The sequence below is a fragment of the Filicampus tigris genome, chromosome 14 (assembly GCF_054856515.1).
Source record: "Filicampus tigris isolate MCC_2025a chromosome 14, RoL_Ftig_1.0, whole genome shotgun sequence".
NCBI lineage: Eukaryota > Metazoa > Chordata > Actinopteri > Syngnathiformes > Syngnathidae > Filicampus > Filicampus tigris.
The window spans coordinates 6,383,098-6,403,053 of NC_141230.1; the positions used below are offsets into that span (position 1 = coordinate 6,383,098).

Here is a 19,956-nt window from a genome sequence, read left to right on the forward strand (position 1 = left end):
TTCCTCTCATTAATTCCCAATACAAGTACATATTCATACTTTTTTAATGATTTGAATGTTTCCAAACAGTCAACTTCAAGCACTGCAAACACAATTTTAGTTAAATTTAGAAAAAAATAAAACAAAAATTAAAAATCAAAATAACAGATTCCTTGCTACAATTTATCAATCTGAATTTATTTTTGTAGATTTTTTCAAGAATGTTTCCCATTCAAGTTTTGATGGGAAGCCAGACAATTACAACAATTTTAGAAATAATCATTCATAACAGGCACAAATCTAAAAATAAGTCATTTTTTCTGTTTGCATTTGTAGTGTTATTCAATCCACATCTTATTCAGATTTGACAGCAATTTAAATTTAGCACATAAGTAGAATTTTATTTTTTATTTTTTTCCCCACTTTCAACAACCATAAAACTCATACACATAAAACTGCATCAACCCATCGAACAATACATTCTTTCATTTCCTGTCTTCATTCCATCCTGCATTGACAAAATTGAAAATGCGTCAGGTATCTGTGCTCTCTGCTACGCGCATTATTTGTGTTGTAATTATTAGCAAATAAGGGCTTTTATGTCAGCATACGTACTGTATTGTGGCTCATGCCTTTATTGTTGCTATGATGTGAGAGCAATACCAAGTACAGTATTTTGCTTTGTACCGTAGGACATATATGGGGTCCTGACTTCAACATGAAAACATACAAACACGCACATAAATTGTGTTGGTCAATTTTCGGACCCAGAAGACCAGACAGATGAAGCATGTCAAGCACATTTAGCCTCTTTTATTTTACCTCATCGTATTGCTTCCTTCGTTGCTTGTTGGCTTTGTACACGTGTAGGTTATCGGACAAGAGTCAAGCTGAAATGATACAAGGCAGAATATACACGATTTGTGTCCTCCATTTTGTTGTTGCTTTCCCTCTTCTCAGCTGGCTTGATTCACTGATGAGGATGATCGTTCAAGATGGTTGGCTGAGGGAGAAGGGATCCTTTTGGGGCGGGACCGGTGGTGGTGGAGTTCACGTGGTAGGACATGAAGGGGGTGTGCGTGGTCTAGTTCCCGCCGCAGCAAGCTCTGGTGGAGTGGGCGTCAGGGTCCTGGAGGTTGACCCCTCGATGTCGTGCTGCGTGTGTTGGGTTTTGGGTGTCTGTTTTTGGCATCTTTTTGGCTGCATGAACACAGACATGGATTTCAGCAATCAGTTGCAATCAGTAACGGCATAGGTACCCTGTTAAAACTTATAAGGGATTTACAATTCACAGTTGTTTCGGCAACAGTAAGCCAAAAACAACACACTGCAATTCAAGACAGTAGTACTGTAATATAAAGGAATGACATTGAAATGAGAGAAACGAGTAATGTATAATAGTGTGTATGAAACTTTGTGGACTGCAGAGGAGTTTGAGTGAGACGAACAGCAACACACCGATGGCCAGGAAAAGCTCGTTGACATTCATGGCCGTCTTGGCCGAAGTTTCCATGAAGAGCAGGCCCGTGTCATCGGCGTACGTCTGCGCTTCCTTCGCCGGCCGAAAGAAACAAGTTAGGAAACAAGAATTACTCAATTGAACAATTTGGAACTCAACTAAAATTGTTATGAGAAAAATACACCAACGAAAAAAGAGCTGTGACAGTTATCTTGAGTGACGTCGGTAAAACAGTTTGTGAGGCTCAAGTGAGTTGAAAAAGGTTATCTTAAGTGTTTTGCTTTTTTTGTGATACCACGACAGAAGGATACAAGTAATGATATCACTGAACCAGGAATGGAATTACTGCAATATAGGAAACTGTCTATTTGCTCGTCACAATACAGGAAATACAATTCATTTCATTTCAATTACCGGTGCATATATGACAACTACATCTAATTTATTTCAACAATAACAACTACAGAATCACTTCGCAGACACCTTGCTCTTGAATCTCCATTTCGCAACTGTCCAGCGTCAATTGAATAGGAGCGGTGTATCATTATTTTGCCCTTACAAAGATAATGTGTTGGGTTTTGAAGGTATTTGCTTATTTCCATTTTCCAGTTTTGTCAGGGGCTTACCTCATATTCTACTAGTCTCTTCTCGGCTAGATCAGCCTTGTTGCCTGCCAAAGCAATGACAATGTTGGGACTGGCCTGCCTCTGCAGCTCCTTCACCCAAGCCTTGGCCCTCTCGAAGGTTTCCTGTGCACGTCAACATAAAACAACACACACACAAGGATACACACGCAGACACACAGACGCAGTGGATGATGACACAGCACAAGGCACTATTTAATAGTCGTCATGCTAATAACATAAGTGCCTAACTCATCTTTTGTCTTTGAGTTAGGCATTTATTTTTGCAACATCTGCATTGGATTATGAGAGTCATTTCCTGCAAAAATCTGCCTGATAAAAAAAATTTTGTGCACTCACATTTTATTAGATACACTCGCAGCCAAAAAGCACAGCAGCATCACACTGCGATACGGCGCGCACTACTTTGTGCTTTGTCTTTGGGCAAAGTACGGCATAAGCACAACATTTGCCATTGCTGCCCTTGTATGATAATTAAGAAAAATTAAACATCACAGGCACATCTGTGGAGCAAATGACTTTCATTACACCCATTCATTGTTAATGTTGATTGTTTCACTGATTTTACAGTAAGTCTTACCATTAACAGTCATTAACTTGTTTTTACACTTGTATGACTCTTACGAAATGTTAAAATATGACTTATAACAATGTACGGTTAAGAAAATGTTTATAGTGAACCCCTGCGTTTTAGCGGTCAGGCATTCAATAATTGTCCTGTTCGCGGATTTGTTCAATAGAGTTTTGGCCAGCATCATCTTTTAGCATCTCGGGGCTGAGGAATTATTTTGAAGTGAGGGGAAGAGCTTCAGTTACTCAGACTTTCATTGAGTCTAACAGAAAAAAAACGGCTTTGTCGCTAATTAAAGGCAATTACGAACATTTATGGGTGGGCTTCAATTATTCGCAGATTTTCGCTATTGGTGGCAGGTTCTGGTTGCTATGCCCAGAGAATAGTGGAGATTCAACTGTATTTCATACGGTAAAAACTGTTTTGCAATCTGAACGAATGAAAGGTCGACCGGCGATCCAAAATGGATTGTTTGACCCCTAATGCTCCAGTATCAATAGTATCAATGTGTGTGTTGCGTACCGGTTTGGTGATGTCAAAGACCACGATGGCAGCCTGAGCTCCTCGGTAATACATGGGTGCCAGGCTGTGGTAACGCTCCTGTCCTGCAGTGTCCCAGATCTCAAACTTGACAGTGGTATCATCTAAACACACTGACTGGGCCAGGAAAGCAGCTGTGACATACAAATATAGATTTGTCTTTTTTTCAAATGTGAATGGCACATAGACAGATTTTCCTTATGTTCCCCGCAACCCTCACCTCCAATGGTGGTCTCCTGAAATTCGTCAAACTGTCCCTTGACAAAGCGCAACACCAGGCTGGACTTGCCCACCGCCATGTCGCCCAGCAGCACTAGCTTGAACTGGCAGATCTTGGTCTGCGGCAGCGCGCCGTTGGAGCGGCCGCCACTCCCTCTGGAGCTCATAGCGACCCGTGTGAGGGTGCCGTTGGGGGAAGGTCGCTTGTTGTTCTGCCTCCAACCAGTGCAGTGGAGCCTTGCTGATGATACCCCTTCTGCCCTTTGAGAGGAGGTGTTGAGGTGAACCACAGTGACTTAGATGAAGGTCATTGAGTCTGCTCAGTCTCAGTGTGTAAGTATCAGAGATGGGCACTCCGTCCCCGGGACGGACAAACCGTCTGTCCCTCCAGAGGATGGTAAGTTTTATTGTATTTTTTTTTTTAGAAAGGATGGACTAAGCAAGAACGGGAAGTGGGTTTTCGTCCGTCCCTGTAAGCGTCCTGAACCAGGTCAAGTACCGATCGACTTGCTGTGTTGGGTTCTTTGAAAAAGACAGACCACTGTTCTTTTCTGTGATACCATGAAGCCGCCTTTCTTTTTCATGTGCGTTCGCTGAAGTAACACTGTACTCACAGGCATAGTCTGCCCTCTAGTGGTCCAACACATGTAATACCATGGATTACGCCACAGGACGCTCATTTCACTGACGAGGAAAAAGGTGGATAGCCATTTTGTTTTGTTAACATTTAGTACATACCTTATCCCTTTGCATGTCCTTGTCTGGGACATCTCTAGAGCGTAAAAATCTCTCCGAACCGTCACTTATGTTCATGCCAACACCGCCGTACACTGAAAGCTACAACCCGGAAGTGGAAGTCTTTCGTTCTCCTCCTAAAATAACGTTGCGTTATTTTGCAATAATTATTTTTGTTGTGAAATAACGCAATAAAAACTGAAGACGGATTGCGTTATAACTAGGGATGTTCCGATCATGTCTTATGACACCGATACCGATCATGCATGAGTGAGATCGACCGATGCCAATACCGATTCCGATCACATGGAATATCTGTATATTTTTCCATTTATTTATGGTGACTGCTATTCTGAAATATTATCTGAAAAAAAAAACAGCCATATTATTGCCGTAATTTTGACAAAAATCTATATATATTTTCAAAAGCATGAAGAAATACAAAACCGTTGCTGGCACAATACAACAATTACTCAGTGACAAAGATAACTGAAAAAATTAAATTTACCATCTTTTAGTAACACAGTTTTTAACAGATCAAAATAATCAGCAGTCTCAAAAGACTTTGAGAAAGAATTATGCAAAAAGTCAAATAAATAACATGCGCGTTTCAATTGGAGTCAATGTAGCTCGCGCGGGCAGGCGCAGTTGCGTGCAGGGCGGTGCGAGTGATGCTTTTGGACAGAGGGACGTCGTCGCGTATTAAACAAATAAACTTTTTTGCCATTTCGTCTCGCTGCAGCCAAGCATGAGCTGCGGGTGATCGGATGTTTTGATCGGCAATAAAAGGCTTTAATCGAATATTCCGATCATTTAATTTTTCATAAAAATCGTCCGATCTTGATCGGTGCCCGATCGATCAGAGCATCCCTAGTTATAACACAAACATTTTGCAATAGAACGCAACAGTATTGCTTTATAACGCAATCTTAAATATTCTCGTGAAGTCCCCTGGTGGGCACCATAGTCTGATGACCGACGGTGGTTGTCTTGGCAGCTAAATGCTATCTTGGCTGACAATTAAACAGTTGTAAACAATATAATCCACTCAGGATACTCCCAGCCGGTAAGCATAGAATAGGAAATTAGCCAGCTAACGAGCTTTAAATAATGTTTATGAATTATAAAACCTTTGCCGTTAGCATCGCTCCCACGGCGTCATGCACTGACATTTTTTGTTTTTTACGGGACAGACAAACGAAATCTGAGGATGGAAGCGTTTTGAAAGGACGAGGACAGGGTTGGAGGGTGATTATTTTTATGAATAAGGACAGAGGGACGATGACGGAAGGGTGCCTAGGTCACGGACGGAGGACAGAGGTCGGATCGGCAAAATAGGGTAAAGTGCCCATCTCTGGTAAATATGTACGTAGTATACTTTCATCTTATCGATCTGTTTGCCAGTAGCAGCACACACTACACTTTGCTGCTCTAAAACCTCAATTTCGCTTTGCGGAACTATCAATGCATCCATTTTGTATAGTACTAATCCTCATCTGAGCTGGCTTCTCCCAGGTGAGAGGCAGGACCCTGTACTGGTCACCAGTACGAATGAACAATTGTTTGAATTCAAATCGACATCCCAATGTAGTACAGTAATATTTTTAAATGGCAAAAGATGCTTCATTTTGGACGGATTTCATATTGATTCATGGCCCATTTGCCATAGTTTAGCATAAGCCTTAACACATAAGACCAAAACATTTGTGTGTAATAAATCTCACATAAGAAGAGACCTTATTAAATTGCAATTACAATATTACGAAAAAATAGCAATTACATTCTTTTTCAATATCGTTCAGTCCTAGTCGCCAGCCAATCGCAACCATTCACACTTACATTCCCATCTTTGTACAATTTAAGACTTTCGGTGAGATTTCGAGTACCTGAAGAAAACTCACACAAACACGAGGAGAACATGCAAACTCCAGGAAGGCCGGACAAGGGATTCAAACGCAGATCGTCAAAACTGCGAGGCAGACGTGCTAACCATAAGGATGTGCTGCCCCATTGCACGACTAAAAAAAACACAACAAATTTAAACAAAATACATCATACACACCAGAGATGCTGATTATTAAATACAGTAATGTGTGTAGATAGCTACATATGTGTTTTGCTAATAACTTGGCTTGCTCTATCAAACCAAACAGGATGGAAAAATGCTGCCGTTGTTGTGGGCAGCAAGCTGGACATGAGAAAAATGTGACTGCCTATAAAAACAGACCCATTGCCAATATAGTTTAAGTTATAACAACCAGCACAATGTGAATTTAAAGGCCCTGGGCAAATTAGATTGACAAGGCGACATATAGAGGCTGAAAGCAGATTTGATTTAAAAAAATGTAATGGAAGCAGTGCAGCCAAGGAAAATTATATGAAATGGAATAAAATAAATGAACACAATTTCATGAAAAAATATTTTAGGAGAAGAATTTAGGTTGTAAATTAAGGTCAGCAGGCAAGGCCTTTCTGGGCCTGACAGCCCACCACTGGTGATCATATTTGTTCTAATACAGTATCGCTACACCGCCATCAAATAAAGATATTGTCGCTGGGAGACATCACACACAAAATGTTGTGATTTTGGTTTATTCAAAATTTCTTGCTACATGAACAAATAAGCCATACTGGGATAGGCTCCAGCACGCCTGCGACCCTTGTGAGGATAAGTGGCTCAGATGATGGATGGAAGGATGGGTGGGTGTACTGCATATTTTGATCAAATTACAAGAGGAATTAGTATTTTTATGTTCAATTGTTTTATTTTGAAATATTTCTGTATCCTTATTTTTTTTTTACTCATAGACTGAACCATTATGTTTGCCACACAACAGCATGACACATTTACAATGCAAATGCATCACTTTTCTTAGCTGTGTGAGTGAAGTTTATTTGACTAAACGTCTGAAAATATTTAACAACTTGACAATTCCACACAATACAAACAAATTATTACAGATTCTGTTCCTCCTGTCTTTTGACAACAAAGCTGAGCACTTATCACCGCAGCACTGTCACGTGGAACAATACAGCCCGAAGGCCAACAATTCATTAGCTTCCTTGTTTATTCCCGTGGTGACGCCATCAGATGTTCTCGTTTGTTTGGTCGCTAGCATGACACCGCTATGTATGTCCACTACAGCTTGGACGTCAGAAAGCGGCTAAAATGCTAAAGAGCTCAAATATTGGACAGCAATGTCATAAGACAATGACGTTTTACTCGTGTGAATCTTACTCTTGAGACTGTGAGAGGAGGCCCAATAAAATACACTTACCCTAAATAGTGTCGCTTCCCCTGGCTGTTGACTTCAATGTAGCAACATCAGCTGGCAGGAGCCAAACGCTTCCTGTTGGGGAAACAGCGCATGCGCATAGCCTGCCTGCAGCATTGTCATGCAAGCCCGAGATGCGTGAGGAAATTGTGCATTTACGTACTGTCATAACAAATAAATGATGAATTGTCAGGCAGTAGGGCCTTTTAGGGGACAATCTGGGGTGTTGGTGGTGGTGGAGGGTCTATTTGTAACAAATAGATGCCCAAGCAATAATTCATTAACGTCCAGTGGAGGGTCTATTTGTAACAAATAGATGCCCAAGCAATAATTAATTAACGTCCAGTTTATTATTCATGCGGCGATACCACCTCCAGGCCTCTCGGGGGCGCTGTATGGCACAGAAGCGGCCAACACTGACAGCGAGACCGAGTGGACGATGATTTGAACTCTTTTGCCACACATCCATGGAGCAACAACAACACACTAAAATGTGTACGTCGTAGTAGTAAGTAAGTAACGTCAGAGCAAACTGAAGGCATGACAAACGGAAAGAAGCAGAAGGGTGTGGACACTGCGGTGAGGTTCTTTACATGGGACTTGCACAGACTTGAATCAGGGTTTGTCATGCCTTCAAGTTCTTCTTGGTCTCCTCAGGTGCAAGGGACCAATGACAGCAGCGTGGTGAGTAAAGTGTCTGCTGCAGCTCAGGGGTACTTCCACGATTGCTTCCTGCAGCACTTCGTGTGCAAAGTGGCGAGGAGATCTCCACTCATCAACAGGTCAAACACAAAGCTCCCGTTCTTGTCAGACAACAGACAACGCATTCACTTAGGCGCGGACACAACTGGCGTAATAAATGAATGTGTCCTGCATGCAGGGACATGTGATGTCATGTCACATTCTTGAAATAATATGCAGAATGTGCACGGTAAGGCAGTTGGAAAGGATTTACAATATGTTCCATGCTAGCGCATCGTGTAAAGATTACGTTGATACTTAATTCATCCCGTGCAGGAAAATGGAATAAAAAGAATGTCGAGCTAGCCAGGAGTCGAACCTAGAATCTTCTGATCCGTAGTCAGACGCGTTATCCATTGCGCCACTAGCCCCACGGTTATTCGCTCATTAAGTTTCATTTTCACGTAAATTGTTCAAATCGTGCCAAATGTATATTTGTTCATTTATTTGTGTCAGCGACATATAGTGACAAAAGAAGTAAATGCTCTTTGACTAGTAGGTAAAAGGTACAAATTAACTGTGTTTAATTCATAAAAAAGGACGATTGCTTTATGTTCAACTAACAGACCCAGATTTCACATTCAGTAATTTCTGAGTCATCATTATTTCAGTACGTACTCTATAATTTTTTACATTTTTGTCTGCAGGGATGGCGCTACACCAGGGCAAGGGGCTGCTATAGCAGCCAGAAATCTGTGTAGCCGCCCCAGCATTTTATTTTGATCTTTTATTTCTAAATTATTTTCTCAGCCCCGCTTTATGGAAGACCAAAGCTGCCGAAATCTAAAATAAATAAAAGTGAAAATAAAAACAAATGTAAAAAATATATAATTGAAAAAATAAAATAAACTATAAATAACTTGATATCTAATTGTAATATATATTTATTTCCACATTTTGCTATTTATTTTAATTTTAAAAATCTTTTTTTAATTTGTATATGTATTTTTACTTTTATTTAGTATTATATATTTGAAAATTGATGATTTTGGAGTTTAGTTTTAGTATAAAACATTTACATTTCAAACCTGTCAACAATAACATGATTATTAACGTGCTTGCATTACTTACTAGCAGTAAAACATAACAATGTTATGCTACATATTGTGTAGGGGCTACTATGTGCGCTGGCAAGCAGTGGAGCACTGTTTGCAGACCTTCCTGCACGTCACACAACATTGTGCCAAGAGACAAGCAAGTTAACTGTTACTTAAATCTATCACATTTTAGTTTTATGTCCTTGCATAATAACGATGTCTATTTTTATGTCTTTTGTAGATTCTGTCCCTGGGTGCCGGGTTCGACTCACTGTATTTCCGTCTGTATGGTGACGTGGCACTCGACAAGGCCATTGTGTTTGAAGTAGATTTCCCAGATGTGACTCGACGTAAGGCAGCTCTGATCCAATCCAGTGCTTCGTTGTCGGAAATGTTAGACTCCCAGCATGTACTTTCTTCGACAGGTGAAATACTCCATTGATCCAGTCACGTTATACATGTTTTCCTACACGGCTGATCATGTGTGTCTGTAGGGCCTGTGTATGTGTCTAGCAGTCAGTACTTCCTGTTAGGGGTGGATGTGAGACATGATTCCCATGTAGAAGAAGCTCTGGCAAAGGGGGGACTGGACCCGACTGCCCCTACTCTGATTCTTTCCGAAGTGGTGCTCACCTATATGGAAACACAACGGTGAATATCATAAGTGATGCATTTTGATTTTGGGAACTTTACCCCGGAACTTGGAACTTTTGGAGATCTCTTATCTGCATTTCCAAGTAAAGTTCAAGGACATTTTAATTTGTGGTACGTTTGGTTCCTGCATCTAAAAGGTTCAGTCAGGCTAAGGTTCAGTGTCGAAGATCCCGCCTCAAAGGATTCTGGATATATCGGAAATAATGCTTTTATTTTGGCCCTGATAAATTTTCCCCGTAACTAAATTCAGACGATACTTCCTGCAGTGCAAGCACACATTTATTGCATACATGTCACCTGCATCAACTTTAGCCCAGAGGTGAAAACTTAATGAGGACCATTGTTTGTTTGACCTGTGGGAGTAATTTTGTCTAAATTTAGCTCCTTGGTGATTTATCAGGGCTGGAAAAAAGAGGAGGACTTTTGAGAAGTCCGAGTGTGGGTTTGCCTCGCTGAACATATCTGATTGGAAACCTTTAGTTTCAGGAATGAAAAAGAGATCCTTGAACTTTAAGTGGAAATGCAGCTTATCGTCCTCAAAACGGTTTTAGTTTGTGTACTTCAAATGCGCTAATTATTTATCTGGGCCCAAAAGAAGACCCAGCTAGCGTGTCGTACGTTTGAGAGATCCAGTTGTGGCGATCGTAACTCATGAACATTATGTTCCTCCAGGTCAGATGACATCATTAGTTGGGCAGCGAAGCTCCTGCCTCAGTCTCTCTTTGTGATGTACGAGCAGATTCACCCCCAAGATCCATTTGGTCGCATCATGCAGGAGCATTTCCTGAAACTGAATTCCACTCTGCACGCGCTCCGACAATATCCCGACACTGAGGCACAAAGGCAGCGATTCCTTGACAAGGCCTGTATTTGCAAAATTACAATAGCAGAATCACCACATTGCCCTGAAAAATGGCAGTATTGGCTCATTTATTGACTCAAATGCAGATGGGGAGGCATCTATTTCAACTTTATTATTATTATTACAATAGTACCGGTATATAGTTGTACTTTGACTTATAAGTTCAATTAATTTCATCACCAATCTCCTAACTCAGTCTACTAAACACCACCAAAACACAAAGTGTAATTGTAAGGAGAATGTAAAGAAATACACTAATTCTAGTGTAAGGATGTGAGTTGTGGCCAACTGCAGCTGTTTGCGTGTTTTCATTTTTTATTTGTGTTTTTGAGTGTTGGTCCAGTTCAATAAACAGATGAGAGTGCATTGGCAACAGTCACGCTCCTTACTAGCATGTGGTGGCACTGCAGTACCTAATGGCTTGGGTTTTTTTTCCTTTTCATATTCACTCGAGCAGAAGCATATCTTGAAGTTAACCCATAACACAAAGCAAATGATGACCAACTGAGTGCTCCTATCCTTGAAAGACTTGTAAGCTGGGGCGCTCGTAAGTGAGTGTACCACTACAGTGAAGTTTAGGTCAAGTGAACGTGGAGTTTTAAACAAAATAAAAGCAACTGTTTTGGAAAAACATAAGCATGGACACACAAGATTGTTGCTCGATCACGTCATAGTCTACTGCAAAGCTAATCGTAGCTAAACGCTCCATCTCTACATAAGGTCATTTTTAATACAGTGCCAAGTTGTTTACAACATGTGCTTTGCTAGGTGCTGCTGTTTTGGCTAGCAATAGAGTACAAATGAGAAGTTCATTTTTAAATGAATGTCTTTTGTTAACAGAGATACTGTAACGAATGTAGCTATTTTTTTTTTCTTGTCTTAAATGAATGACCCACCCTAATTGGGTTCTGTAGTTGAGTACAGCCACTGTTTAGGCAAATATAATGCTGAAATATATTTATTTACGTCCATTACCGTTGAATCAATGACTGTGTGTTATTGCTGTTTTTTGTTGTATTCAGGGATGGGAGCAGTGTGTGTGTTTGGATATGAACGAGTTCTTCTTCAGGTTAATTCCTGATGATGAGAGATGCAGAGTGGAACATTTGGAGCCTTTTGATGAATATGAGGTCAGTTTTAGTGCTGAGATTTAAAAAAAAAAAAAAAAAGGACTGAACAATGTTCTGGGGCAGTCCTAGCTCAATATAGAAAGGACTTTGATTAGTGGGTTCCAGGGCAACGTGATCAAAAAGACCTGTATTGGAGGGACCTTACTAGTAAAATAAATTCAGCGCAGTAGTAATACTGTCATACTAGTGACATCACGTTTGTTCCCCTACTCCTGCATGATTGACATCTCGTTGCACTAGTAGAATGACTGGGGTGAACTAGTAGAACTACTACATTTATGTGAAAATATTACAAAACTGAGTTGACGTCTGTGTGCTACTAGTAGAATGTTAAAGTTACGAGTAGCATACATGTGTATATATATATATTTTTTTTACATATTTCTTTGTTATTGATTTAAAAAGTACAGAGAATATTTAATTGACAGTTGTTATTGATGTTAGAAATGTAATTTGCTCTGGTGAATACTGTTACTTGTTTCCCTGTTTTCAAATCTAAAAGTTCAGTGAACATTTAATTGCAATTGATATGTCATGTTTCGAAAGACATGTTTAAAAATCTGGATTTTTTTTTTTTTTTTTTTTTTAAACGGAAGGCAGACTCGTTTGCTAAAATGTGCTTGGATTTATTGGCGTTCCGTGTAAAAAAGAATGTCATGCTAAATGGTCGGCCTCCCACATTTTCACCTTACCAAATCTGGCCCTTTTTGCAAAAAGTTTGAACACTGCTGCCCTACAACATTGCAAGCAAATCTGTGACAAATCTGTAGTGTACATACATACATACAATTCTATTGACCAACTGAAAATAAGCGTTTTTTTCCCCTCCAAATTGCAGCCTTTACGATTTGAAATACTGTATTGCATTCTTCTACCTTGCACTGTCGATTTGAGTTTGATTCATTTTTCCATCCTTGATTCTTGCGTCTTGTCCATTCGTAACTTCGAAATGTCATATCCTGGAGCCATTGTAAATACCGGTTCCTGTATGAGTTGCCGTGATTATCCCTTCTATTCATCAGGAATGGCACCAGAAATGCTCACACTACTTCATCCTCACAGCATCTCGAGGTTCTCTCACAGCGCAATCTCTGCTAGTCCACCCCTCAGGTGCTCATTGCTTTCACTTAATCCTCGTACGTTATTTTATTTTAAATCTGTGTGACGTTACTGCTTTTGTTCTACCCCTCAGTGCCACTCCAGTGCCCATCTTGGAGCCCCGTTGCCCTCGTTGTGAAAACAGAGTCAGTTTGCGTGGAGGGTTTCGGGATGGCCTCCACGTTGTTGGACGGAGGACACATCCTGCTCACCGGTGGCTCCTACAGGGCTGGCCGAGGTGCTCCGAGTCGAGTCCTGCACCAAGGCCTTGAAGGCTGGAGATCCTTCCACGTCAAACCTTCAGCCCATTCCAGTGAGTTAATCTGAATTTTCCGCTCATTGGGTTCATAGGATAAACCAAAACCTTTGCTTTCTTCCAGGTGTTCGCCTTTATCACAGTTTTACTTCTATTCCTGGTGGAGCCGCTGTGATTTATGGAGGACGCTCCTCTCCCGTCAGCCCGATCAGAGGCCTAGTCAAAGTCACCCTCCACCTTGAAGGTTCACCTGGCCCTGAGGATGTAGTGGAACTTCATGAGGAGCAGATGGCGTGTACAGGTGCTCATCCACCACTTAGATGGAGACACTCTGCCACTTTGGTCTCTCATAAAGGTAAAGTCGATGCAGCTTTTGAATTTTCCTTTTTAAAGGGAAGTCAAGCCAAACATGTTTTTTTCCAGAATATGTTCTATGCAGGATCACTAGTCTAATCACGGCAATCTGATTAATATTGCGTTTGTGGAATATGAGAAATCCACCCGTTTTAGCTAGCTCAGGGGGCGGCCACAAATCATGGCTTAGCTTCAGAAAACAGGTGAGCCGCGATTGGTCGTTACCTGAGCCCTGAGCAACTTCGATGTCATCTTCAGTCGACAGAAGTGACAAAAATGGCCGCCCACTGAGCTAGCTAAAAACGGGTGCATTTTGCTGGTTAATTTATATTCCACACTCAATATTAATCAGAATGCTGTATTTCCACTAGCGGGCCTGCATACAACATATTTTGGAAAAAAATATGTTTTGGTTGACTTTGTTTTTTAAATTATACCAAAAACATAATTGATTGTTTGGTTTTCCATAGGAAAAAACGTCTTGTTTATCTTTGGTGGAAAAAATGAGTCTGAAGCAGTTTTGGGTGATGGCTACTTCCTGGATCTGGATCAGCAACACTGGACTGAGGTAACTAATGAAGATTTACCAAAATAGGCTGTTAATTTGATCAGATAATGCGTGGTGAAACTGAATGTATGGCTAAACTGCATCTGGCTTGTAGGGTTTTAGGCAAGGCAAGTTAATTTTTATAGCACATTTCATGTACAAGATAATTGTCCAAGTGCTTTACATAAAACATTAAAATCATTATAGAAAGACAAACCAAATATTAAGACATTGTAAACATCATAAAATCATAAAAAAAACATCTAAAATATTGCGATTAAAATGATGCAAACCAAGCATCAATCATAATTTAAATTCATCCACCATAATGGGTGACATTTTTGATAAAATTTCAAAGTACACGGTGACCTATTTTCAATACGCAATGCAATTTTGTTAGGTGACAGTAGAGGGTGCTGCACCAGAGGCCCGCCATTCCCATTCAGCATGTTCCTACCAGGGAGGGCTGGTGCTGTTCGGAGGGCACGGAAGTAGAGGTGAGCCACTCGGGGACATAGTGGTAATGAAGCCAAATGAGAGGGGCTTCTGCTGGGAGACCATAGATGTTCAGCCCCCTCCTTGTCCAAGGTGGGTTCCTCACAGTTGCATAAGGCCCTTTTCATCATAATCCATTTTTCCCACTGTTATATTTATAACATGTGTCAAAATTAGCCAGCAAAATTTAGACTATTGAGGGCGTGTAGAACATATCGTAAAGCAAATTTTTGAATTGACTTCCGCTTTAAACTGAGCTAACTGGTACTGTATTGTAGATATTCGCATGGTGCCCATGTGATTGGCGATCACCTGATTGTGGTGGGTGGAGTTTGGCTGCATTCAGATGGTGTGCCAGGAGTGGCCGTGATCAACCTTTCCAAGCGTTGCAGCGTTGAGTTCCGTCTGGTCACGGTCAGTTCAAAGTGCTCAAAGCGGAAGTCAACCCAAACATATTTTTTAAAGAATATGTTCTATGCAGGCCCACTAGTTGAAACACAGCATTCTGATTAATATTGTGTTTGTGGAATATGAGTTAAGCAACAAATTCCACCTGTTTTTAGCCAATATGGAGGCGGCCAGTTTGTCACTTCTGTCGACTGAGAATAACATCACATACCCTCAGATAGGGCTCAGATAATGACCAATCATAGCTCAGCTTCAGAAAACGGGTGAGCCGTGATTGGGCGTTACCTGAGCTTTGAGGGTCTGTGATGTCATTTTCAGGCGACAGAAGTGACAAAATGGCTGCCCCCTGAGATGGCTAAAACGGGTGTATTTTGCTGCTTAACTCATATTTCATATTAATCATATTGCCTTGTTTCAACTAGAGGGCCTGCATAGAACATATTCTTGAAAAAAAAATGTGGGGGTTGACTTCCTTTTTTCAAAACCTGATTTCCTGTAGCGTGGAATTGTCGGGAATCTCATTGGTGCTTCTCCTGCCTTTAGGCCTCAGTGCCTTGGCCTCTGATGTTGCACTCGTTCTGCTCCGAATTGATGGTCCAAAAGGAAGCACAGCTGATCCTGATTGGCGGAGGAGGAAACTGTTTCTCCTTTGGGACGCATTTCAACCCTCAGCTTGTCACTGTGGACCTCAGCCCTGCACTGACAGAAACGGAACTAATTTAGAGGTGCTCCGATTTCACCGAGCAAGTTTCTATATAAATAAAATTGTATTGTATTGTATTGTCACCTAACTTGAATGTTTGCAAAAATACACACAGACAAACAATCAGAGACATCTCGTTGTGCTTTCTGGGTAGGCTTTTATTTTGACAACCTCACGTCCAAACTTGTTACTTCCTGCCTCATCATCAAGCCAGGGTTAGGGTTTCAATGAGTGGTTTCCAACCTGCTTTACGGTTTAAACAAGGGTTAGGTTTTCACATTAGCGTTTTAATCCCGGGTTAAAGTTTCACAGTAGGGTTTAAAACAGCATAAGGGTTTCAAATTGGGATTTCAAGACACAGCCAAGGTTCCAAATTGGCATTTCAAGATAAATTTGTGGTTTTAGGCTGGATTATCATTTTAAATTAGGCTTCCAAATCGAGGTTTCAAGACGCTGTTTAGGTTTCAAAGTAGAGTTTCCTTTTATTTTATTTTATTTTTTTAAAGAAATGTATTTAAGTAGGGTTTCAATTTTGAGTTTGAAGCAGAGTTAAGGTTTCAAGACAGGGTAAGGCTTCAAAGTAGAGTTTCAGATTAGGGGTTCAAGCAAAGGCTGTATGTTTTCAAACCAGGGTTAGGGTTTCAAATAACGAGTTAAATAGAGTCAAATAGAGTGTCAAGGCTGGGTTGAGGTTTTACTGTATGGTTCGGTTTTCAAATTAGATTTTTTTTTCAGCAAGGGTTAGGATAAGTAGGGTTCAAGCCATATCAAGTGCTAGTCACATCAAGTCAACTCTGTGTAGCACTACTCCACCAAAAGCATTTTCTGTCTCAGTTGTCTTGCGTACAGACTACACCCTGGACTGGTTTCTATTCACTTTGAATTCAAATTGAAAGATGTACAATACATAAACCAAACTGTTGAATGTTTGCAAAACTACACAGACAAATTTCAAAATTAGAGACGTTTTTGTCTGCTTTCTGGACAGGCTTTTATTTTGTTGACCTCAGTTCAAATGTTTCTCATTTCCTGTCATGGATCATAGCGTAGCATCGTGGTTGCGCGGGGCGAGGACGGGGGAGTTTCAAAGTGAGGGCGATTCATTCAGTGAGACGCCTGAAGGATTGGACCGCAGCACTGGCCGCGCCCCAGTCGCCGGGCTTGCGGTACTCGCCCTTCTCCAGGAAGTACTGGCGGCCGCGGTAGTTGGGGTGCTCGTAGAACACCCACCAGCCGTCGAAGACCTTGCATGAGTTCACCTCCCTCCAGCGGAACTTCTCCAGGAGTGAGGGGCAGTCCTCCGTGGCCTCGAAAGCCTTGCCCCCAAAGTCGGCCTTTTCATACAGCTGCATCTTGTAGGCGCCCCCGCTGGTCTGGAATGATGGGCAGAAAGGGAGGAGTCAGGGAAAGCACGATGCAAACCTGGGATGGGATGTCATTTGGGGGGCCTTAGATTTTCCCTTTGCCCGCCAGAGATACGCAATCAATTGTATATGGGCCTTGTCAAAGTCAATTGATTTCTGGGGGTATGACTGCTGCTAACCCTGAATGTAGCTGCAGGCATTGGGTTAGCTGGACAAATGTATTCACAAGCTGCACTTAGTTACATGTGTAAAACTAGCTGGAAATCATGAAAGGCAGCTGCATCTACCACTACATCACTAGTGCACAAAAATGCAATACATGCAATACCTATGTTGACATGGTTTGTCAGTTGTTGTTGTTGTTGTTGTTATTTTAAAAGGGGAAGTCAACCCACACATATTTTTTACAAGAATATGTTCAATGCAGACCCAATAGTTGAAACAAGGCATTGTGATAAATATTGTGTTTGTGGAATAAGAGTTAATCCACCCGGTTTTAACCATTTCAGGGTGCGGCCATTTTGTCACTTCTGTCGACTGAAAATGACATTACAACTATTCATGGCTCAGGTAACGACCAATCACGGCTCAGCTTCAGAAACAGGTCGGCCGTGATTGGTCGTTACCTGAGCCCTGAGTAGTTGTGATGTCATTTTCAGTCGACAGAAGTGACAAAATTGCCACCCCCTGAGATAGCTATAGAACATATTCTTGAAAAAAATATTTTTGGGATGACTTCCCCTTTAAATAAGACCTAGCTAGTGTTGGCTACACTTCAAAACAAGCCCTGCCACTAATTGCCAAAAATCCACGAGTAATTGTCGATTCCCTAAAAAGTTATGTAATCGCCTAAAGTTGCCAGAAGATTGTGGCAAAGGACTACATGATGGTCCTCCACTCACTTCAACAAAGTTCCTTGGCACCAAGATGCCACAAGATGGTGCAAAGCACTACATGAGACTCCTCAACTTACTTCACCATAGTTCCTTGGCAACAAGATGGCACCAAGTTGCGAAAATGTGTGAGATCACTAGATTTGAGTTTTTGAATATCAGAACTCGGTTATTTTTAGGCCGACACATTTTTGCCATGAGTAAAGCTTGGACCTGACAACATCAAACAATGCTCTTATAATGCTCCATGGATGTAGCTTACTTCTGCCGGTCTGTTGCGTCTCATTTGTCAAGATCTGGTACTTGAGCTCTCAATCAATCAAAATATTGCAGAGGTCGAATAAAGTAAGAAGCCTATTTGAAGTAAGAAGCATAGATATCTGTTTTCAAAAGTAGTAGTAGTAAATGTTAAAAAAAAAAAAAAAAAACTCAGGTTGAGTACAAATACCTGATAAAAATCTACTAAAGCGGAAGTCAACCCAAACATATTTTTTTCAAGAATATGTTCCCAGCAGGCTCACTAGTTGAAAAACGGCATTCTGATTAATTTTGCATTTGTGGAATATAAATTAAGCAGCAAAACGCACTCGTTTTTAGCCATGTCTGACCTGTTTTCTGAATCTGAGCCGTGATTGGTTGTTGTGAGCAGTTGTGATGTCATTTTCAGTCGACAGAAGACAAAATGGCCGCCCCCAGAGATGGCTAAATACGAGTGGATTAACACTTATTCCACAAACGCAATATTTATCAGAATGCCCTGTTTCAACTATTGGGCTTGCATAGAACAAATTCTTGAAAGAAAAAAAAAGTACTTTAACAGTATTTGTACTGTACTTCCCACCACTGCCCTGCAGCATCAAGACAATAGTGTCTTTGAAGCATTCAAGTCCTACAAATGAATGAGGGCACAACAGTTGGCCCTGGACTCACAAAGTGGATCATCTTGCAAGAGCTGAGGCGGTCGTTCAGGCCCATCCAGCGCTGGTACTCGGGGTACTCGCCCCGGGTCAGGACGTATTGGTAGCCCAGGTAGTTGGGCCGCTCGTACACCACCCAAGCGCCGCTCTCCACGCGGATGGAGTTGCAGCGACTCAAGTAGGTGTGGAAGTCGGAGCAGTCGCTGTCGCACTCGTACCGGCGGCCCTGGAAGTTCTTGTCCTCATAGAAGACAATCTGCAGAACAGGACTATTGGTAACATTTTCTCCAGTACGATTAGAAAACGTCTTAAAATATTCCCCACGATTTGCCTGTCTAGTGAAGAATTCCATCCGTTCAATGTTTTGTACCACTTATGCTGGGTTATGATTGTAGCTGAAGAACTGAGCCACTACGCTGCCACTGGAATTCTCTGTCTGAGTCTGATTTAAGGCATGCGGCGATAGACTACATCGTGGATTGGGTACCAGTCTACTGCAGGGAATTCAGTTGGAATGACCAGTCCCACTCCAATGGCAATGGATCCCATGCCAGCTATGGGAACCACTATGCTGCCAACGGCATCCCCAAGGCAGACTGCAAATTTGCCCGTCCAGCCAAGAATTACATTTGGAGTTATCGGTGATCATTCCCAAGGCCCAGTCGGGAAACCAGACGTAAACGCCAACGTTTTTCGTGTAGATTTGCCTAAACTCACCCTGCCCATCTTGGATAGAATGTTGCGGCGGAGTCTCTGTGATGCAAAGGTGCCGGCGGTGGTCGGTGTCTGCCCTGAGGTCTCGGTGTTGTACTGAGACCTCCAGCGCACCCTTTTATAGCCCTGCCTCGCCACGTTGGGGAGCGCCAACAGTGGGAGGCAAACAGGGGAACAATCGCTTTGTCATGAAAATGAGATCCAAAAATTGAGTCAGTGATTTCAGCGCTATTCAGTTTTTCCAGAAAAGCGAGGAAGGATTACGGCATAATGAATGCCGGGCATGGTAAGCGTCCAATGACCCCACGTCCAGTGCCCGCCCTCCCCTCACCATATCGCACGTGCCAGTTCCGCCGGGTTG

At 41.6% G+C, this 19,956-nt stretch overlaps 3 protein-coding genes and 1 non-coding gene across 10 annotated transcripts; 1 reads left to right on the forward strand and 3 right to left on the reverse strand.

Annotated features, from left to right (window-relative positions):
• Positions 1-156: 156 nt before the first annotated feature.
• On the reverse strand, positions 157-7,572 carry rab5b (RAB5B, member RAS oncogene family). Of its 6 annotated transcripts, none has more exons than XM_086052634.1 (7): positions 7,426-7,565; positions 6,034-6,165; positions 3,414-3,668; positions 3,176-3,327; positions 2,065-2,187; positions 1,438-1,531; positions 157-1,179 (listed from the first exon to the last, which is right to left on the reverse strand). In XM_086052634.1, the coding sequence occupies exons 2-7, from the start codon at positions 6,065-6,067 to the stop codon at positions 1,064-1,066; spliced, it is 774 nt and encodes a 257-aa protein (XP_085908760.1). In that variant the 5' UTR covers positions 6,068-6,165; positions 7,426-7,565; the 3' UTR covers positions 157-1,063. The 6 variants fall into 6 exon arrangements, with proteins under 6 accessions (XP_085908760.1, XP_085908762.1, XP_085908761.1 ...); XM_086052636.1 differs by having other exon boundaries at positions 6,049-6,165; positions 7,426-7,475; XM_086052635.1 differs by lacking the exon at positions 6,034-6,165 and having other exon boundaries at positions 3,414-3,673; positions 7,426-7,572.
• Positions 7,573-7,775: 203 nt separating this feature from the next.
• On the forward strand, positions 7,776-15,837 carry lcmt2 (leucine carboxyl methyltransferase 2). Of its 2 annotated transcripts, none has more exons than XR_015089738.1 (14): positions 7,776-8,001; positions 8,080-8,204; positions 9,276-9,357; positions 9,442-9,625; positions 9,695-9,851; positions 10,527-10,716; positions 11,739-11,846; positions 12,869-12,956; positions 13,039-13,257; positions 13,325-13,555; positions 14,025-14,122; positions 14,502-14,598; positions 14,875-15,010; positions 15,548-15,790. XR_015089738.1 is itself a non-coding variant. In XM_086052632.1 (14 exons), the coding sequence occupies exons 1-14, from the start codon at positions 7,963-7,965 to the stop codon at positions 15,725-15,727; spliced, it is 2,025 nt and encodes a 674-aa protein (XP_085908758.1). In that variant the 5' UTR covers positions 7,776-7,962; the 3' UTR covers positions 15,728-15,837. The 2 variants fall into 2 exon arrangements, 1 of the variants encoding a protein (XP_085908758.1); XM_086052632.1 differs by having other exon boundaries at positions 14,502-14,689; positions 15,548-15,837.
• On the reverse strand, positions 8,462-8,534 carry trnar-acg (transfer RNA arginine (anticodon ACG)). The gene has a single exon. It is a non-coding gene; the product is annotated as a tRNA-Arg (tRNA).
• An 832-nt stretch (positions 15,838-16,669) lies between the features above and the next one.
• On the reverse strand, positions 16,670-19,762 carry crygs2 (crystallin, gamma S2). Its single transcript, XM_086052640.1, has 3 exons — positions 19,599-19,762; positions 18,895-19,137; positions 16,670-17,080 (listed from the first exon to the last, which is right to left on the reverse strand). Exons 1-3 carry the CDS (start codon positions 19,605-19,607, stop codon positions 16,808-16,810), a joined length of 525 nt encoding a protein of 174 aa, XP_085908766.1. The 5' UTR covers positions 19,608-19,762; the 3' UTR covers positions 16,670-16,807.
• Between the last annotated feature and the right edge of the window lie 194 nt (positions 19,763-19,956).

Bases quoted from the DNA above. Each gene is read 5' to 3' on its own strand.
- rab5b (XM_086052634.1), bottom strand. From the start codon at position 6,067: ATGTTCTCCTCGTGTTTGTGTGAGTTTTCTTCAG. The intron at 3,328-3,413 runs GTGAGGGTTGCG...TGTATGTCACAG, and splicing joins TCAGGAGACCACCATTGGAG to CTGCTTTCCTGGCCCAGTCA. The intron at 1,532-2,064 runs GTAAGCCCCTGA...CGGCCGGCGAAG, and splicing joins AGAGACTAGTAGAATATGAG to GAAGCGCAGACGTACGCCGA.
- lcmt2 (XM_086052632.1), top strand. From the start codon at position 7,963: ATGACAAACGGAAAGAAGCAGAAGGGTGTGGACACTGCG. The intron at 11,847-12,868 runs GTCAGTTTTAGT...TCTATTCATCAG, and splicing joins AGCCTTTTGATGAATATGAG to GAATGGCACCAGAAATGCTC. The intron at 12,957-13,038 runs GTGCTCATTGCT...TCTACCCCTCAG, and splicing joins TCTGCTAGTCCACCCCTCAG to TGCCACTCCAGTGCCCATCT.
- crygs2 (XM_086052640.1), bottom strand. The intron at 17,081-18,894 runs GTGAGTCCAGGG...CCATCATTCCAG, and splicing joins CTTGCAAGATGATCCACTTT to ACCAGCGGGGGCGCCTACAA.